This window comes from Nilaparvata lugens, chromosome 11 (assembly GCF_014356525.2).
Source record: "Nilaparvata lugens isolate BPH chromosome 11, ASM1435652v1, whole genome shotgun sequence".
In the NCBI taxonomy this organism is placed as follows: Eukaryota; Metazoa; Arthropoda; class Insecta; order Hemiptera; family Delphacidae; genus Nilaparvata; species Nilaparvata lugens.
Genome location: NC_052514.1, coordinates 37,435,315 through 37,450,522, shown reverse-complemented (window position 1 = coordinate 37,450,522; position 15,208 = coordinate 37,435,315). Strand labels below are relative to the sequence as shown.

Below are 15,208 nucleotides of genomic sequence, written 5' to 3'. Positions count from 1 at the left end.
AAAGCTATTCTTTTTCTAAGAAGCCTCAATGCCAAATCGTACTCGTGGATTCAGATATGACTTCAGACGGGTTAGTTCCCAAGTTCCCAATCTAATTTACAATTTTTCAACATTCATTTTCTTTCAATAATGCACCTAGAATGTTTAAATAATTCTAATTTCAAGAAAATTTAATACCTCATTCCCATTCATATATTTTTCTTAAAAGTTAAGTTCTATCTTTCACATGAATGAACTGTGAATCTTTTTTGAGGATTGTACATTAGTATAAATATTAGGCAGTATAATATATATAAGTAGGTTGGTAGCACTGGCTGCTACGAGTGGTGTACTCGAAAGTTCGTCTGTCTGTTTTTGTGAATTATGTAGTTATTTTGTGAGTCTTACCCTCTAAGTGAGTGATTTTTAAATATTTGGGAAGTGATTCTACGAGTGCATTAATAGTTTTGCCTGAAGAGAGACGTAACTTAAGTCTAATTGCTGATAATTACTTCCTAACCTACAAGAAAGAGACAAGGAAGCCGGTGATTGTGAGTTGGTTGGAGCGGATTGAACTTTGACCTCCCTGAAACAAACTTGAGGGATGAAATTGTACCACCTGTAATAAGAATCTTGTTTGACGTCGGTACCAAGTAACACGTTGTAGTGAGGCTGCTCAAAGCCAACCCAAAGCTGGGTGTGCAACAATATCTAATACCGTGTTGCTTGTTCAATGATCGTTGCGTCCACCTATCTATTGAAAATGAACTTTTGAATGAGATGAAAAATATAATAATTCGTGTACATCGGACATTGTTGGTTTCTCTGCACTGTCAATATCAATATTTTGTTACATTGAACCAATAAAAACTTATTCGATCTGAAGTGTCTGTGTGGATGAATGATATACCGATTGAGATACCCAGTTGGATCTAATGATACGGAACTAATTTCTTGCTTGATGATGATGAGTAATCCTTGCTGCAGAACGAAGAGAGTCAACCCTGCTGCGTGATTCCTTGCTTGGTGCACATTTAGACTCCTTATCAGACTTTCACTGAGATATATCATCTTCAACATTCTAGTGATAAGATTTTATTTGTTTCTCTAGCCGATTAATCTTCTTAATCCTTCCCTTTACTAGCGTTAAACTTGTTTGTTTTGAAGAGCTCTCTCATTAATCTTTTTTTTTCTTCTTAAAATATTATTGTCAGCATACGCACAGAATTCTGAACTTATAATTTAAATCATCATATTCATGATTAATGAATAGAAATAATCAATTCATGACATAATTCCAATAATACATACTTTATTATCAATTGAATACTTAATATCAAAAGGATTTTTTACTCTTTTAGTTTACGTCGTACACTATAAACAACTAGTCTACCTACTCTCTAGTACTGTAGAATATTTTCAGTCTTACAGTAAAATTTTCTTGATTTTTTTTTCTTCAACTACACAATCACTTTATTATCAGAACCTCATATTGAACGAGTCAGGGGATAGGAGGAATGGCTGAAGGGGTTGAGTTTATTGTTGGAAAGACTAACAAGGGCAACCCTAAATTGACCTTTCAAAGTTTTACTTACAGAAAAACAGTTGCTAATTCATTGGGGAAATAAAATTGGCGTTGTCTGTCAAAGACATGTAAGGCTACTCTTAAAACTGATAGAAATATTAAAAAAATGTAGATATGAGCCATCTGATTCTCACAATCATTCTCCTCCTTGTGATGGAACAACGAGGTTAAACGACGACTCTGCAGATGAGGATTCCGTTTGCGATGACCATTCACATGTTGCATCAAATATTAGTGTGATGTCAGCTGCAATGTCTTCCACCCCTATATCTCATGCCAATGAAACTGAACTCCCTGTTGTATCTGAATTACACAACCAGGTGTCTTCAGAGTGTGTAGAGCCTGATAGGATAAATAAATCTGTTTCTCAGGATGTTTGCGTTGGCTGTTTTCATCTTGTTGAGAAGTTAATGATTGAGAATCATAATCTGGTTGCGGAGAATTCTCGTCTATGGGTACAATGGAATGCTGCTGTTGACCGTTCCATAATGAATGAAAAATTGATAATGGATCTTCAAGATAAAACGTTTAGGGATTTTGGTGCTCAAACGGAGATGAATGTGCGCTTTAACGAGGTAATTGACGTCGAGCAACATATCGGTACGGATTGTTGTTCTGTTGATGTAGTGCAGGGGGAGGGTACATGTTCGGAGAAAAGGCTCTTTCTCAATAGGATTTCTGATTTACAGTCTGATTTGGAGAAAAATAGGTGTTTGATATTAGATATGAAGACTAATGTGGGAAGGCCAAGTCAGTACTGAACAGTTTTCTTAATGCTTGTTCCATGATGAGCTCAGTTTTTAATGGAGTAGGAACTTATAGAAACAATTATCAGATTGAAAATGTTTCTCCTGATAATGACATTCTTGTTGAAGACTCTTCAAGTGTTTGGCTGTGGGGTGACAGCCATGTGAAAGGCATAAGGGAGTTGATGGATAGGAAGTCAGCCTCTAAGCTCAAGTTCAAGTCATTGATTTCTACTAGCGCACCGATTAATTATATCATGGATGGTATTTTGTCATCATTTGAGCTTGGCACAATGAAACAAGATGATACTGTTGTTCTTATAGGGGGAACAAATAGCTTTAATGACACCTCTACGGAGATAGACATTTATAATTGTATAATGAAGCTCCGTAAACTAGTTAGTACTCTGAGGAACAATAAGTTAGGGTTGATTCTTTCGACAATACCATACAGGTATGATCTTGCAGTGGGGTCGCATATGAACAAGTGTATAGAGTCTTTTAATGAAGCTGTTTGTTCAATTTCCCAAGAGTTTTCTCTGAGTATGCTAAGCATATGGAGCTACCAGGCGAGATTTCACACTCGGCATGGGCTGCATCTTAATAGGCATGGGAAAATAAGACTTGCAAATGAGTTATTGAATTTACTATCAGGATCTACTCAGACGTATGACGTGGCCCCAGTCTTGTCAATCAAATCAGCTTCTTCTTCAAGCAATGATTGTTCATTTGTTGGTGTTGAGAGTTGTAATAATTTGTCAGGTTTGATCACAGGGAGTTTGTGAGATGAGATTGAATTCAAATCCAGTCTTACAGATACCAGTCATTACGAAGCCCAGGTCTTTTTTAGAAGAAGCAAAGCACATAGAAATCCATGTATAGAGTATATTGTTGACTCAGGTAATCAAGTTAAATATAAAAATGATCAGAATTACGACAATTTTAATACTATTATTTTCCATTGGAACGTTCAAAGCATCAGAAATAAGCTTGACTCTGTTGAATATCAACTTAAAGACTTGAATGTGGACATTGCTTGTATAGTTGAAACATGGTTGGAGTCAGAGGAGGTTGACTTGTATGGAATTAATGGCTTTTCAATTGGGAATGCTTATTGTAGGGTCACCAGGAAACATGGGGGGTGCCTGATCTATGTGAAAAATGGACTAGATTTTGAAAGGCTTGAAAGCATAAATCAGATGTCAATAGAGATGGTTTTAGAGGCGACAGCTATCCATTTAGTGCATTCAAATACAATAGTTTTAGCTTTATATAGACCAAACTCTGAAAACAACAATTTTAACATATTCCTGGATAGACTAAGTTGTATATTGGAACATGTCTTGAAATATGCCAATAACATAATTTTATGTGCTGATTTCAATTATGATTTTATAAGCAATGACAATAATATTAAGGAATTGAAGGACTTATTTGTTTCTTTTGGATTGACGATGAGTTATAACAATATTACCAGACCTAATTCATCTAATGGGGAACCTGTATTGACAATATCATCACTACCATCAGTGAAGGTTCTTTTACATGTGGGGTTGAAAAGACATGGTACTCAGATCATTGGGCTCTCACATTTAAAACAAGATTATTTTCAAAACATTCAGGAAGCAATTGCACAGAAACCAAAACTATTCGACACATCAACAGTGACAGTATTATACATTTTCAAAATTTGCTACATAAAATAAATTGGACGGACCTATATAGAGATGGCAATCTAGAACTAAAAACCTCCTTTTTCCTGAGTACACTCAAGAATATTGTGGATTTGACATTTCCATTGAAGACTGTAAAATTAAAGACAACAGCTCCTAAGCCAGGCAAAATCTATAGTGTTGAATTAATGAATATCAAGAATATGTGTGATCTGCTCTATGATGTTTATCTTAATACTGGTGATAATGAAATAAAGATTCTGTATAAAATTAGAAAAAAGGAATTCAAAGACATGTTAGTGACTCTAAGGAAGACACAAAATGACAAAAAAATTATTGAATCCAAGAGCAGGGCAATTTGGGGTATAATTAAAAAACTGAGTAAATCCAAGTCAATGATTAAAAAAGGCTCACTAAACTCAAATCAGTTCAACAAATTCTTTACAGAAAACATAGATAAAATTGTAGCTGAAGTTGAAAGTAAAAGTTGCAGTCATAGTGCAATGGACTTTTTGAGAGCTGGTTACTGTGCGCCCACGTCCAGATTTGAATTTGAATTAGTTGAAACAGATAACATAATTAATATACTCAAGAAAATGAAGGGGAGTAATAGTGCAGACGTCTATGACATTAGTCCTAGGATGCTTAAACTCAGTCTTGATTATATTATAGATCCTCTTACACACTTAGTTAATAGTTCAATCCTTGAAGGTGTTTTTCCACAAAGCTTGAAGATGAATAAAGTTCTGCCCATATATAAAAAAGGCTGTAGATCAGATTATAATAACTTTAGACCTATTAACATAACCACTACTGTTTCAAAAGTACTTGAAAAGGCTCTAAATGATCAAATTGTGGATTACTTCGAAAGAAACAATCTTTTCAACAATTCTCAGTTTGGATATAGGACTGGGAGAAATACGGTTAGAGCTGCAATTGATCTATACAGGGATTGTCTGAATTCTTTGGAAAACAAGAAATTTACTCAGACTAAATTGTTTGACCTGTCAAAAGCATTTGACACTGTATCGCACAAATTGTTGCTAGATAAGCTTGCATTTTATGGCTTCCAGGAAAGATCTTTGAGACTGGTAGAATCTTATTGGGGGATCGATTCCAGAAGGTTTTTTTGAGGAATCTGAGTCACAGTATCTACCTGTCTCCCATGGCGTGCCTCAGGGTTCTATTTTAGGGCCTATTTTGTTCATCGTCTATATAAATGATCTACCAACAATTGTAAACCCTCCAGCCAAAAGCTATTTGTTTGCGGATGATCTGTGTGTTTTTCTGAGCTTTCCACAGTAGTTTCATTGAGTCAAGCTTCCCAGGACTTGGCTGATTCGATCGAAAGCTGGTGTAATTCAAATTTATTATGTGTAAACTCTGATAAAGTTCAGAACTTGACTATCAGTTATAATAGAAGACTGACTATGAATGAGGAGAAAGAGGCAAAGTTTCTGGCTTCACACTTGACACTTGCCTTAGTTGGTCCCAGCATATTGACATTGTTGCTAGCAAGCTGAATAAGGGAGTCTTCTTAATTAGAAAACTGAGGTCATATGTCAGTTTGGATGTTTTAAAGGTGATTTATTATGCTCACATCAATTCTCATCTGTCATATGGCACCATACTTTGGGGTTCCAGAGCTTACAGTGGTAGACTTTTTAGAATACAGAGAAAGGCTATCAGACTGATTTGTGGGCTTTCTAAGCGAGCACAGTGTGATGAGCATTTTAAAATTCTGGGAATATTGACTCTACCTTCAATATTTGTTCAACAGAGCCTTATTTATGTTAAGGAGAATTTGGAGAAGTTTGTGGAGCAGGGGGTAGTTCATAGCCATAACACTAGAAATAGGGGTAATTTGACTACTTATCGGTATACCTATTCTAGTACACAAAAACATTTCTATTTTTATCAATAAAATTGTTTAATTCACTTCCTGAAGATCTTAGAAATATGGAGAATGGAACTTTTAAAATTCATATGAAACGTTTCTTAGCAGCTAACCCTTAAACAAGATTGAAGATTTTTATACATTAGCTAGGAATATTCGGTTATAAGTTGAAAATCAGGTGACATATTATCATAGGGTACTGATAGTGTAACTTACTGATGTAATATATTTTTATTTTGTATCATGTTGTATATATTTGACACTTGTATTGTATCTGATGACCTCAGATATTGCTGCAATAAAGATTCTATTCTATTCTATTCTATTCTATTCTAATCTTATTCTTGAGTCAGTGGTTTTTTCCCTGTCTTTCTGTTTTCATAATTTAATTCGCTGTCCACTAAAAACATTTTTGAATAATTTTATTTATTTTACTATATTATTTTTTCCATTTAACTTGATTTTTTCCATGAAAATCAATGGAAATTCATTCAATAACATTACAATTGTTATAATAGATTATGAAGACCTGTATAATACGCATTATGAAGACCGTAACACTGGTAAATTTATAATTAATTATTTTCACATAAATAAAGTTTATTTCATGTGTAAAGCGTAGCGGTCCTACTACTCTAGTCTTTAAATTTATTTTATTTTAAGAGAAGTGCACTCCAATAGGGGCTTATGCCTAGGTGTGCTCATATTTATTTCGCTTTATGTTTTTGTCATCTGAAGCAAAACATATAATTTTACATTAGTATTTTTTTGTATTGTTAGATGGTACAATGTTTTGTAATAATATTATGTTGTGCGGAATAAATTATTTTTTGAATTGAAATTGAATAATCAGTTCAGAAGTTCATTCGGGATGGCGTGGTGATGTATCTCGTATCCTACAAAAATATATAAGCCAATTCCTTCGTTCATTATATAGTATAGATACACACCGATTCCTATGAAAATATTATTTCAATAAATTGATGGATTTTCATGATTGTCTAAAATAATATTATAACTCACCACTCCCACACCTCTTAGCGCTTTATTACAGATACCTTGGGGCTGAAACACAAAAAGAAAAAAGATAAAATAGATAATTCAGTGAGCGAAAGAGAAGGAGAAGGAGATTCAGATTCAGATTCAGATTCAGATTCAGTCAGATTCCTTTATTCAAGAGTTTAACAAAACATAATTCAACTTACGTTCTAGCGTTAGTAGCGGTAAAATGACATGGTGAATCATATTAAACTGATGAGTTCTACAATAATATTGAGCAAGAATTATGATTAAAAAATCAAAAGTTAAGGTACTACTGAAATGTTTTCACATGAAACGGTAAAGTTTGGACCTTAAGAATTCCATTCTCAGAGAGGGTATCAAGGATACCCTCCCCTTCAGCACTTGACCGTAAAAAAAGAAAGTTGAAAATTCAAACGAAATATTATGTCCAAGCGAAAAAAATTAAGGAAAAAATATCAATAAGTAAAAACCAAATCATAGAAACGATAAATCATTTAGTTGAATCAATTCAAAAAAAAATTCAAATTGTTTAATTCATAAAATATTACATATTCACAAAATATAAAAGTGTTATAAATTACATGAATAAATTCTCCCTGCCTGGATGATTTGTCCGTGTGCAGGGAGGAGTCGCAAATTATCAGACAGAGGGCAAACACTAGCAATAATAAAATAAATTACAAACTATGAATAATAAATAAATTTGAAAGAATAATAAGAGAGTTTATTTTAATAGTAAATTTTAAAACTAAAGATAGAAAAAAAAACAATAAATAAATAAAATAAAAGTGTCAGCTCGACGGTGTTTAAAGGGCTGAGTTGGGAGTAATAGCTTTATTAGCGTGGTACTGTGTGTAATATTTGAATTTGGACGATTTGTGACAAAATCAGGAAATTGAAGAAGTTTTGGGTAATGGCCTGTTTTCTCTTTTCCGACTATTGTATTGTTCGCTCTATCTAATAAATAAATGTTATTCTGTGTTCAGAACTAGAAATATTCATCTATATGGAGAATGTAGAAGAGCCTCCGCAGCATCTGAACCGATGCAGAGCAGCCAGCCGGTCACTCTCCGCTTGTAGACGGCAACGCTAACCCCCTCAGTAGTTGAAATCTCGGCTGGTACATTACGGTAAAGCCAATGGGCTAAATGAAAACAGTTTCCAAGTTGAATTGAATTACTTAAACGGGGAAATTGAATATTTATATGCAATCTGTTTCTAGTCTATATATATAAAAGCGAAATGGCACTCACTCACTCACTCACTCACTCACTCACTCACTCACTCACTCACTCGCATAACTAAAAATCTACCGGACCAAAAACGTTCAAATTTGGTAGGTATGTTCAGTTGGCCCTTTAGAGGCGCAGTAAGAAATCTTTTGGCAATATTTTAACTCTAAGGGTTGTTTTTAAGGGTTTAAAGTTCGTCTTTTAGCATGTATATTCTTCTTCTCCCAATCTCTTAATTATAATTGGAATGTCCATATCATATGTTACTATAGAACTGTAATCTAGATAGAGTACCTCTTCGAAACAGTTGTTAACTGGCAACTAAATTAATAATTTTGTCAGGTTGGCATTAAGTTGAGTTGACTTTGTTAGGTTGGCACCAAGCTGAAGATTTAAATGCATTTATCGCGGAAAAATTGATTGGAACTGCTACTTCAATCCTGGGAATATTATATTACTAGCCGTCAGGCTCGCTTCGCTCGCCATATCCGTTTAGTCTGGCCCCCGATTGGATTGTCCTAACATATGATAAAAATGCTCAAATGAAAATTCAGGCGAGCGAAGCGAGCCTGCTGATTTCATTCTGGACGATCCAGTCGGGGGTCCAGGGGGCGGAGCCCCCTGGCTAGACGGATATGGCGAGCGAAGCGAGCCTGACGGCTAGTGGATAATAATGTTGAATTTCATTGAAGACAAAGTTACTTTTTTTATAAAGACAAGTAAATTTTTATAAATAATTGTTTTATATTTAAAACAGGGAATTCTTGGAAAAGTAAATGTGTTGGATATCTATGATTTTTGGCCAATAGTGTTTTAATAAGTGCTCTCTGTGAGACCGCGACAGGGCGCGGAAATAACAGAAAAGAGTAAATAATAAATAATAAGGAAAAAATAAAGAAAAAGTTAATTCTCAATAATTAAAAATCGATATGATATAATAATTGAAATAATGAGGGAGTGAAATTTATTATTAGAAAAAAAATTTGTAGATTTAAATCCAAAAATAATGTTAATGACAAAGGGTAATTATTGTACAAAAGAGATTAGTTCATGTAAGTATGAAGAGGAGGAGAAGGAAAATGAGAAGGAGAAGGAGAAGAAGAGAAAGAAGAAGAAAAAAGTATAACTTCATTACAATTGGAAAATATTTATATATTTATGAAAAGGAGCGTAAAATGAAAACAAGAAGAGTCAGTTGATGTTGAGGATAAAAAAAGGAAGAAAGAAGATAACTACGCCTATGATGAATAAGAAGAGGAAAGAGGAGAGAATAATAATTCTACGTTGCTAACAACCATTTCAAGCATAGAAATGACCAGCTAATCACAGACAAGTTCCATATTATGCAACCTTCTGGGACACGCCTCCAAACTCCTCCCAATCTCTCCTGATTGGTCGGTCACTTCCAAGTGACTGTTTCCGAATTTGGCCACCAGAAAGCGGTACTTGCCGAATCGATAGTATGTATACATTATCATCATTCTTCACTGTTTGTTGGCACATACTCCTAACTTAATATATATTTAAGAAAATTGCAAATGTGAATTATTTCAAATTAGAGGAGAAGAAAAGAAGAAGAAGAAGAAGAAGAAGAAGAGGAAGGAGAAGAAGAAGAAGAAGAAGAAGAAGAAGAAGAAGAAGAAGAAGAAGAAGAAGAAGAAGAAGAAGAAGAAGAAGAAGAAGAAGAAGAAGAAGAAGAAGAAGAAGAAGAAGAAGAAGGAGGAGGAGAAGAAGAAGAAGGAGGAGGAGAAGAAGAAGAAGAAGAAGAGGAGGAGGAAGGAGAAGAAGAAGAAGAAGAGGAAGGAGAAGAAGGAGAAGAAAAAGAAAAAAATGTTTAGAGCATGGAGAAAAAAAATCACTTACCAGGCGACTTCTGCATACCCAAATTTCTCTCTCGATGGATGTGAAATATGATAAGATATTTTTATTTGCTACACCATTTTTGTCGCTGTAAATGTATAAGTTGGGTAAAAAATTTGTATCAAGCTTATAATAATCTTTCTCCGACGCTCTCTCACATCTGTAATGAGAGAAAACTTCAGAATATTCCAAGAGTACTTGATAGACGTTAGGTATTAGTAATATTTTTCTTAGTTACAATTTTGTAATTCTTTGAATCTCTTGTTTGTTTGTACAGTATGATATGTATGATGTAGTGAAATGTCAATACATTTTTTTCCTACAGTTACCTTGAAAAGTGGCCATTCCTGCACTGATTATTAAGAATCACTTTTCCGCACTAGTTCGCAAAGTGAGTACTTTGCGTACTCCAGATTTGCAGCATGACAACGCAATAGTTATTTGTATATCTAGAGTGAAAAGTACGACTTTTTCTCCCTGTGGGAAGAGTTTGAAGCCTGAGGCGAAGCCGAGGGCAACAATTTTCCTGAGGGAGAGAAAGTATTTTTCACTCGTGATGTACACAACATTTTTCCTCCATCTACATTTTTTTATAGAAACTGCAAATAAAATCATTTTAATAAACTTACGTATTGGTGACAATGTTTCCTAACAACATAACCTAAAATCTAAAACCTAAAAACCGGTCGTCTGATTGGCACTGCCCATTGCACTATCTATTGGCCAAAGTTGTAACAATTATATCAGCTGGGTGTCTACCAAAAATGGCTGACTCCATCACACGGTTCAGATTTGAATTGCAGATCAAAAATATTTGTTGGATGGTATTTTGAATAGAATAAAATATTTTAAAAATTGTATAAATTTTTATCGTCTACTAATATTAAGAATATAATATCATACAAACATATATTTCATGAGTTGATCAAATTTCTGGTTGTGGTATTGAATTCAGTTGACTCAATGACAGACACCTCTTTATGCTTTCTCATCTGAGCTTAGACTTTCTAACCTATTACAATGTAAGTTTTTTAAAATAGAGATGCTTCCCATGTTATTCAAATGGAGTCACTTTTCCTCCCTAGGAAGTTTTTCTGTTTTTTACTACCGAGAGCGAAAAAGTGACACTTTAGTATCATGTTTCAGGGAGTAAAGTGAGTACTTTAGACAGTAGGTGGAGGAAAAATAATTAGTAGGTTATATGGAGCACCAGTGCAGCAAAATGAAAATTAAGTTGGTAACTGTGACTGTGGTGCACGTTATAATAATATCAAGGACACCGAGTTCGAGGACAGCCACCACATTCAGCACACAACCTCCCCACCATTCAAACTCTACTACATTATTCAATTTGACAATAAATTTAGGTTTTTATTAATAATAAAATCACACAGAAAAAAATTATTTGATGGATTTCGGGCAATTTTACCCATAATTACCCACTTTTCATATTCAATGGTAACTGTAGGAAAAATTTGATGTGAAATACGTGCGCAAAGTTCCTCTGCTGCACTCAACAAACCATTCCGTTTGTTGAAACGTAAACGTTTCTTTCGGTGCAGCAAACTGTCACTTTGCGCACTAGTTGCACAAATAACTATTATTTGAGTTACAGCTACTTTTTATCGTAGACTAATATTTTTCTTAGTTACAATTATTTTGTAATCCTTTGAATCTCTCGTTTGTTTGTAACAAACTTATGATATGTATGATGTAGTGGAATGTCAATACATTTTTACTTTCCTTGCCATATTACCATAGGTAAGGAAAGTATTGCTTTCCGAAAAAAAATAAGGTACCCCAATTTCTAAATTTCTATACGTTTCAAGGTCCCCTGAGTCCAAAAAACTGGTTTTTGGGTATTGGTCTGTATGTGTGTGTGTGTGTGTGTGTGTGTGTGTGTGTGTGTGTGTGTGTGTGTGTGTGTGTGTGTGTGTGTGTGTGTGTGTGTGTGTGTGTGTGTGTGTGTGTGTGTGTGTGTATGAGTGTATGTGCGTCTGTGTACACGATCTCATCTCCCAATTAACTGAATGACTTGAAATTTGGAACTTAAGGTCCTTACACTATAAGGATGCGACACGAACAATTTCGATCAAATGCAATTCAAGATGGCGTCTAAAATGGCAAAAATGTTGTCAAAAACAGGGTTTTTCGCGATTTTCTCGAGAACGGCTCCAACGATTTTGATTTAATTTATTCCTAGAATAGTCATTAATAAGCTCTATCAACTGCCACAAGTCTCATATATATAGAAATTTCAGGAGCTCTGCCCCAACTAGGCAAAGTTTGATTTTAGATTCCCAATTATCAGGCTTCATATACAATTAAAACAGAAATTCTTGAGTGGAAAAGATTGAGCATGAATATCTCTACAATTAATGTTCAGTAACATTTTCACCTGAAATTGAAAATAAGCACTAAATTTGAGAAAAAGTGATTATCCTATTGCAAACTGTTGGCATCTTTTGATTCTATTAAATGATTCACTATGAAGAGATAGCAGACCTCGTATGTCTCCAGCGTTATTGTCCTGTCACCAGCTGGCTTAGATCTTCGAATAGTAGACTTGCGATGCGCGGGAACACTAGCGTCAGTTGATCAATTTTCATAACGGCAAGGAAAGTTGTGTGATTACACCACACCAGATTTTTACAATGAAGCACAGATCGTCAATCATTTGATATTTCATCATTGTTTACACTCTCAAGCTTGTAGCTTAGAATAAACAATCTAAATTATAGGAGTTATCTCTGCTTGAAGCTAGAAGCTATCTCTGCCGCTACACTATGTTTCACATTAGGATGGCCAGTAACGACAGGACAAGTTAGATGTGTGTACACACATGCTCTTCATGCATGTTGTCGTTAGTGGTAGCCCTTGGGCTCTGCGCTATCGACTTTGTTGAATGATAGACAAGGATAGCAATACCATTGTTAATCAAACACTTCCATTATAACGTGGACCTCACTATAGTTTTTTTCGGTAATGGAGTCAAGTGGGCTATAATTTAATAAATAGTCACAATTTCGTATAATCATTAATCAAGGATAAATATTAATAAACAATGTTAAAAAAACCACAAAACTTACACAACTTCATGACTGGAACTACCAATAGTCTTTTCCCACTTTTTTCCGACTCTCAAATAAATTTGATCGGGATGGTTATAACTGATTGGTGATCCATAAAGATAATCTCCTAAATAATAGTAGAAATCCTTATGCACAAATGAATTCACAAGGTCACTCCACGAATGTCCTGTTTCCTCTTTTGCAATCACTCTGTAATCAATAGAGAAGAAAATATTTGTAATGCATAGCTATATGGTTAGCGAGGTAAAAGGTGATTGGCTTAAATGAACGCTCCGCCCACGATGGGCGTGTTTTGCTCCAGCCAACGATGGGTGTGTCTTGCTCAGCCAACGATGGGCGTGTCTTGCTCCAGCCAACGATGGGCGTGTCTTGCTCCAGCCAATGGCAGCCTTCCACCTTGATAGGTCAGCGAACTATCAATCATATTGCTCCATTTACATTATATTCACTGATCCATATGAGATTTTATAGTGAGGTCCACGTTCTAATTTGAGTGGAGAAAGATAGAAGAACAACATTGCCGATCCTCACTGTCTTGTCAATGCCTTCTTGATGGTAGCTGATACAGGTTTATTGATGTAATATTAAATGTTCATTCTCGTTTAAAATATACAATTATATTTTATTAAGCAAGGAATCATATTTTCCAATAATTTTATAATGAAGTTTCATAATTAACATGAAAATTTTTGTTAATCAATAATTATCTACTCTGCATTGTTAAAAGCTGATCTGGCAATAGAGCAAAGCGAGAGAGAGATAGCGCTATCCGCTTTGTTGAATGATGGACAAGGATAGCAATACCATTGCTATTCAAACACTGCCATTATTGAATAGAGTAAACAATTCAGTAGTCGGAAATGAAAAACAGGCTAATGCCCAAAACTTCTTCAATATATCGTGAACCTCACTATAGTTTGTTTTAGATTGCTGGTAATTCCGCAAAACTATAGTGGGAAATAATGAAAAGCATTAAACTACACGTTATAATGGTGGTGGAAAAAGATAGGAGAACAGCGATACCAATTCTCTTCCTTCTCCGCTGATTCTCTATCATTTTTATCATGGTCTTATTGAATTTATCCTCTTCATTTCATTCAAAATTCCATACATATTCCAACTTTCTTAGGACCTATAATGAGTGCATACTAAATTAATACAAATTTACTTCCGTGATTTTGGCCAATAATATGTTAATTTCTATCCAATTACTAATGAGGCACATCATTTTCCAATAAATTGAGAGAATGAACAATTTTCAAAATTACATTAATTCCTCAATACATTTCGAACTACATTGTTATCAATAGTAATTTCTGTAAGATCTGCCTCAGAACACTATACATTATAATACTCACCCAACAATCCCGAAAAAAAATGAAATAGCATTCGAAAATTGGAAAAATATTCATTGCAGTTCTTGTCATTGGAGTTTCAGGAATGGAACAAGTCTGAAGTCTATCATGTTAAACTTCAACGTTATTTTCAAATATTGACTGCTGCTCAAATTAACGTCAGAATAATTGATCATCATCAATGATTGATACCACTACATTGTCATAAACTCCACCCTCTGAATTTTAGTTGACGAAAACTGATTCCATCATTGCGATGCTCATACCTGTGTTTAACTCACCTCACTTAGAGATATTTATTCACAATTGATCGTGATAAAGAACAGTATGTACAAAAAAGAACGATCCGATTTTAAACAGTTATATTTATTTTAAGAAATGGTGTACATAAACCAATTTTACATCAAATTACTCACAGAGGTATCAAGTTTATGGTGAAGTAATATAAATGTTTCATGTGCCTAGGGATGAGAACTTTTGATATGTTTGCCTTCTAAGAAGTCCAAACAAACCTGCGAAGTAAAAATTGTGTTCCAAACATTCCCTCCAAATTTCCCTGTCAATTGATGTATTGTTTTTAAACTGAAGATTTTACACTCAACACAATAACGGCTGCAACAATCGGAGATGCATGAAATAATACATGAAATTGAAGAGAATATGATTCTCCATGAGCTCATGATCAGTACGGATTTTTTGAATCAATCTTTAAGTTATAAGGCCCAGAAGATGGAAAAATCGGAGCCGGAAAGGTTTTCTTTAAATT

At 34.5% G+C, this 15,208-nt stretch overlaps 1 protein-coding gene across 3 annotated transcripts in view; it reads right to left on the bottom strand.

Moving 5' to 3' along the window:
• The window catches only part of LOC120353680, a 70,588-nt gene that overhangs the window by 47,799 nt on the left and 7,581 nt on the right, over positions 1 to 15,208 (bottom strand). For 2 of the 3 annotated variants that reach the window (XR_005572521.1, XM_039438363.1), the window contains exons 2-4: positions 13,085 to 13,276; positions 9,999 to 10,155; positions 6,904 to 6,945 (exon numbers count right to left, since the gene is read on the bottom strand). Coding sequence is in view for 2 of the 3 variants with exons in the window: in XM_039438363.1 (XP_039294297.1) it covers positions 6,904 to 6,945; positions 9,999 to 10,155; positions 13,085 to 13,276 (391 nt within the window). In the remaining variant the exon portion in view is untranslated. The remainder of the gene's footprint in view (positions 1 to 6,903; positions 6,946 to 9,998; positions 10,156 to 13,084; positions 13,277 to 15,208) is intronic. The other variant, XM_039438366.1, reaches the window with a different exon arrangement.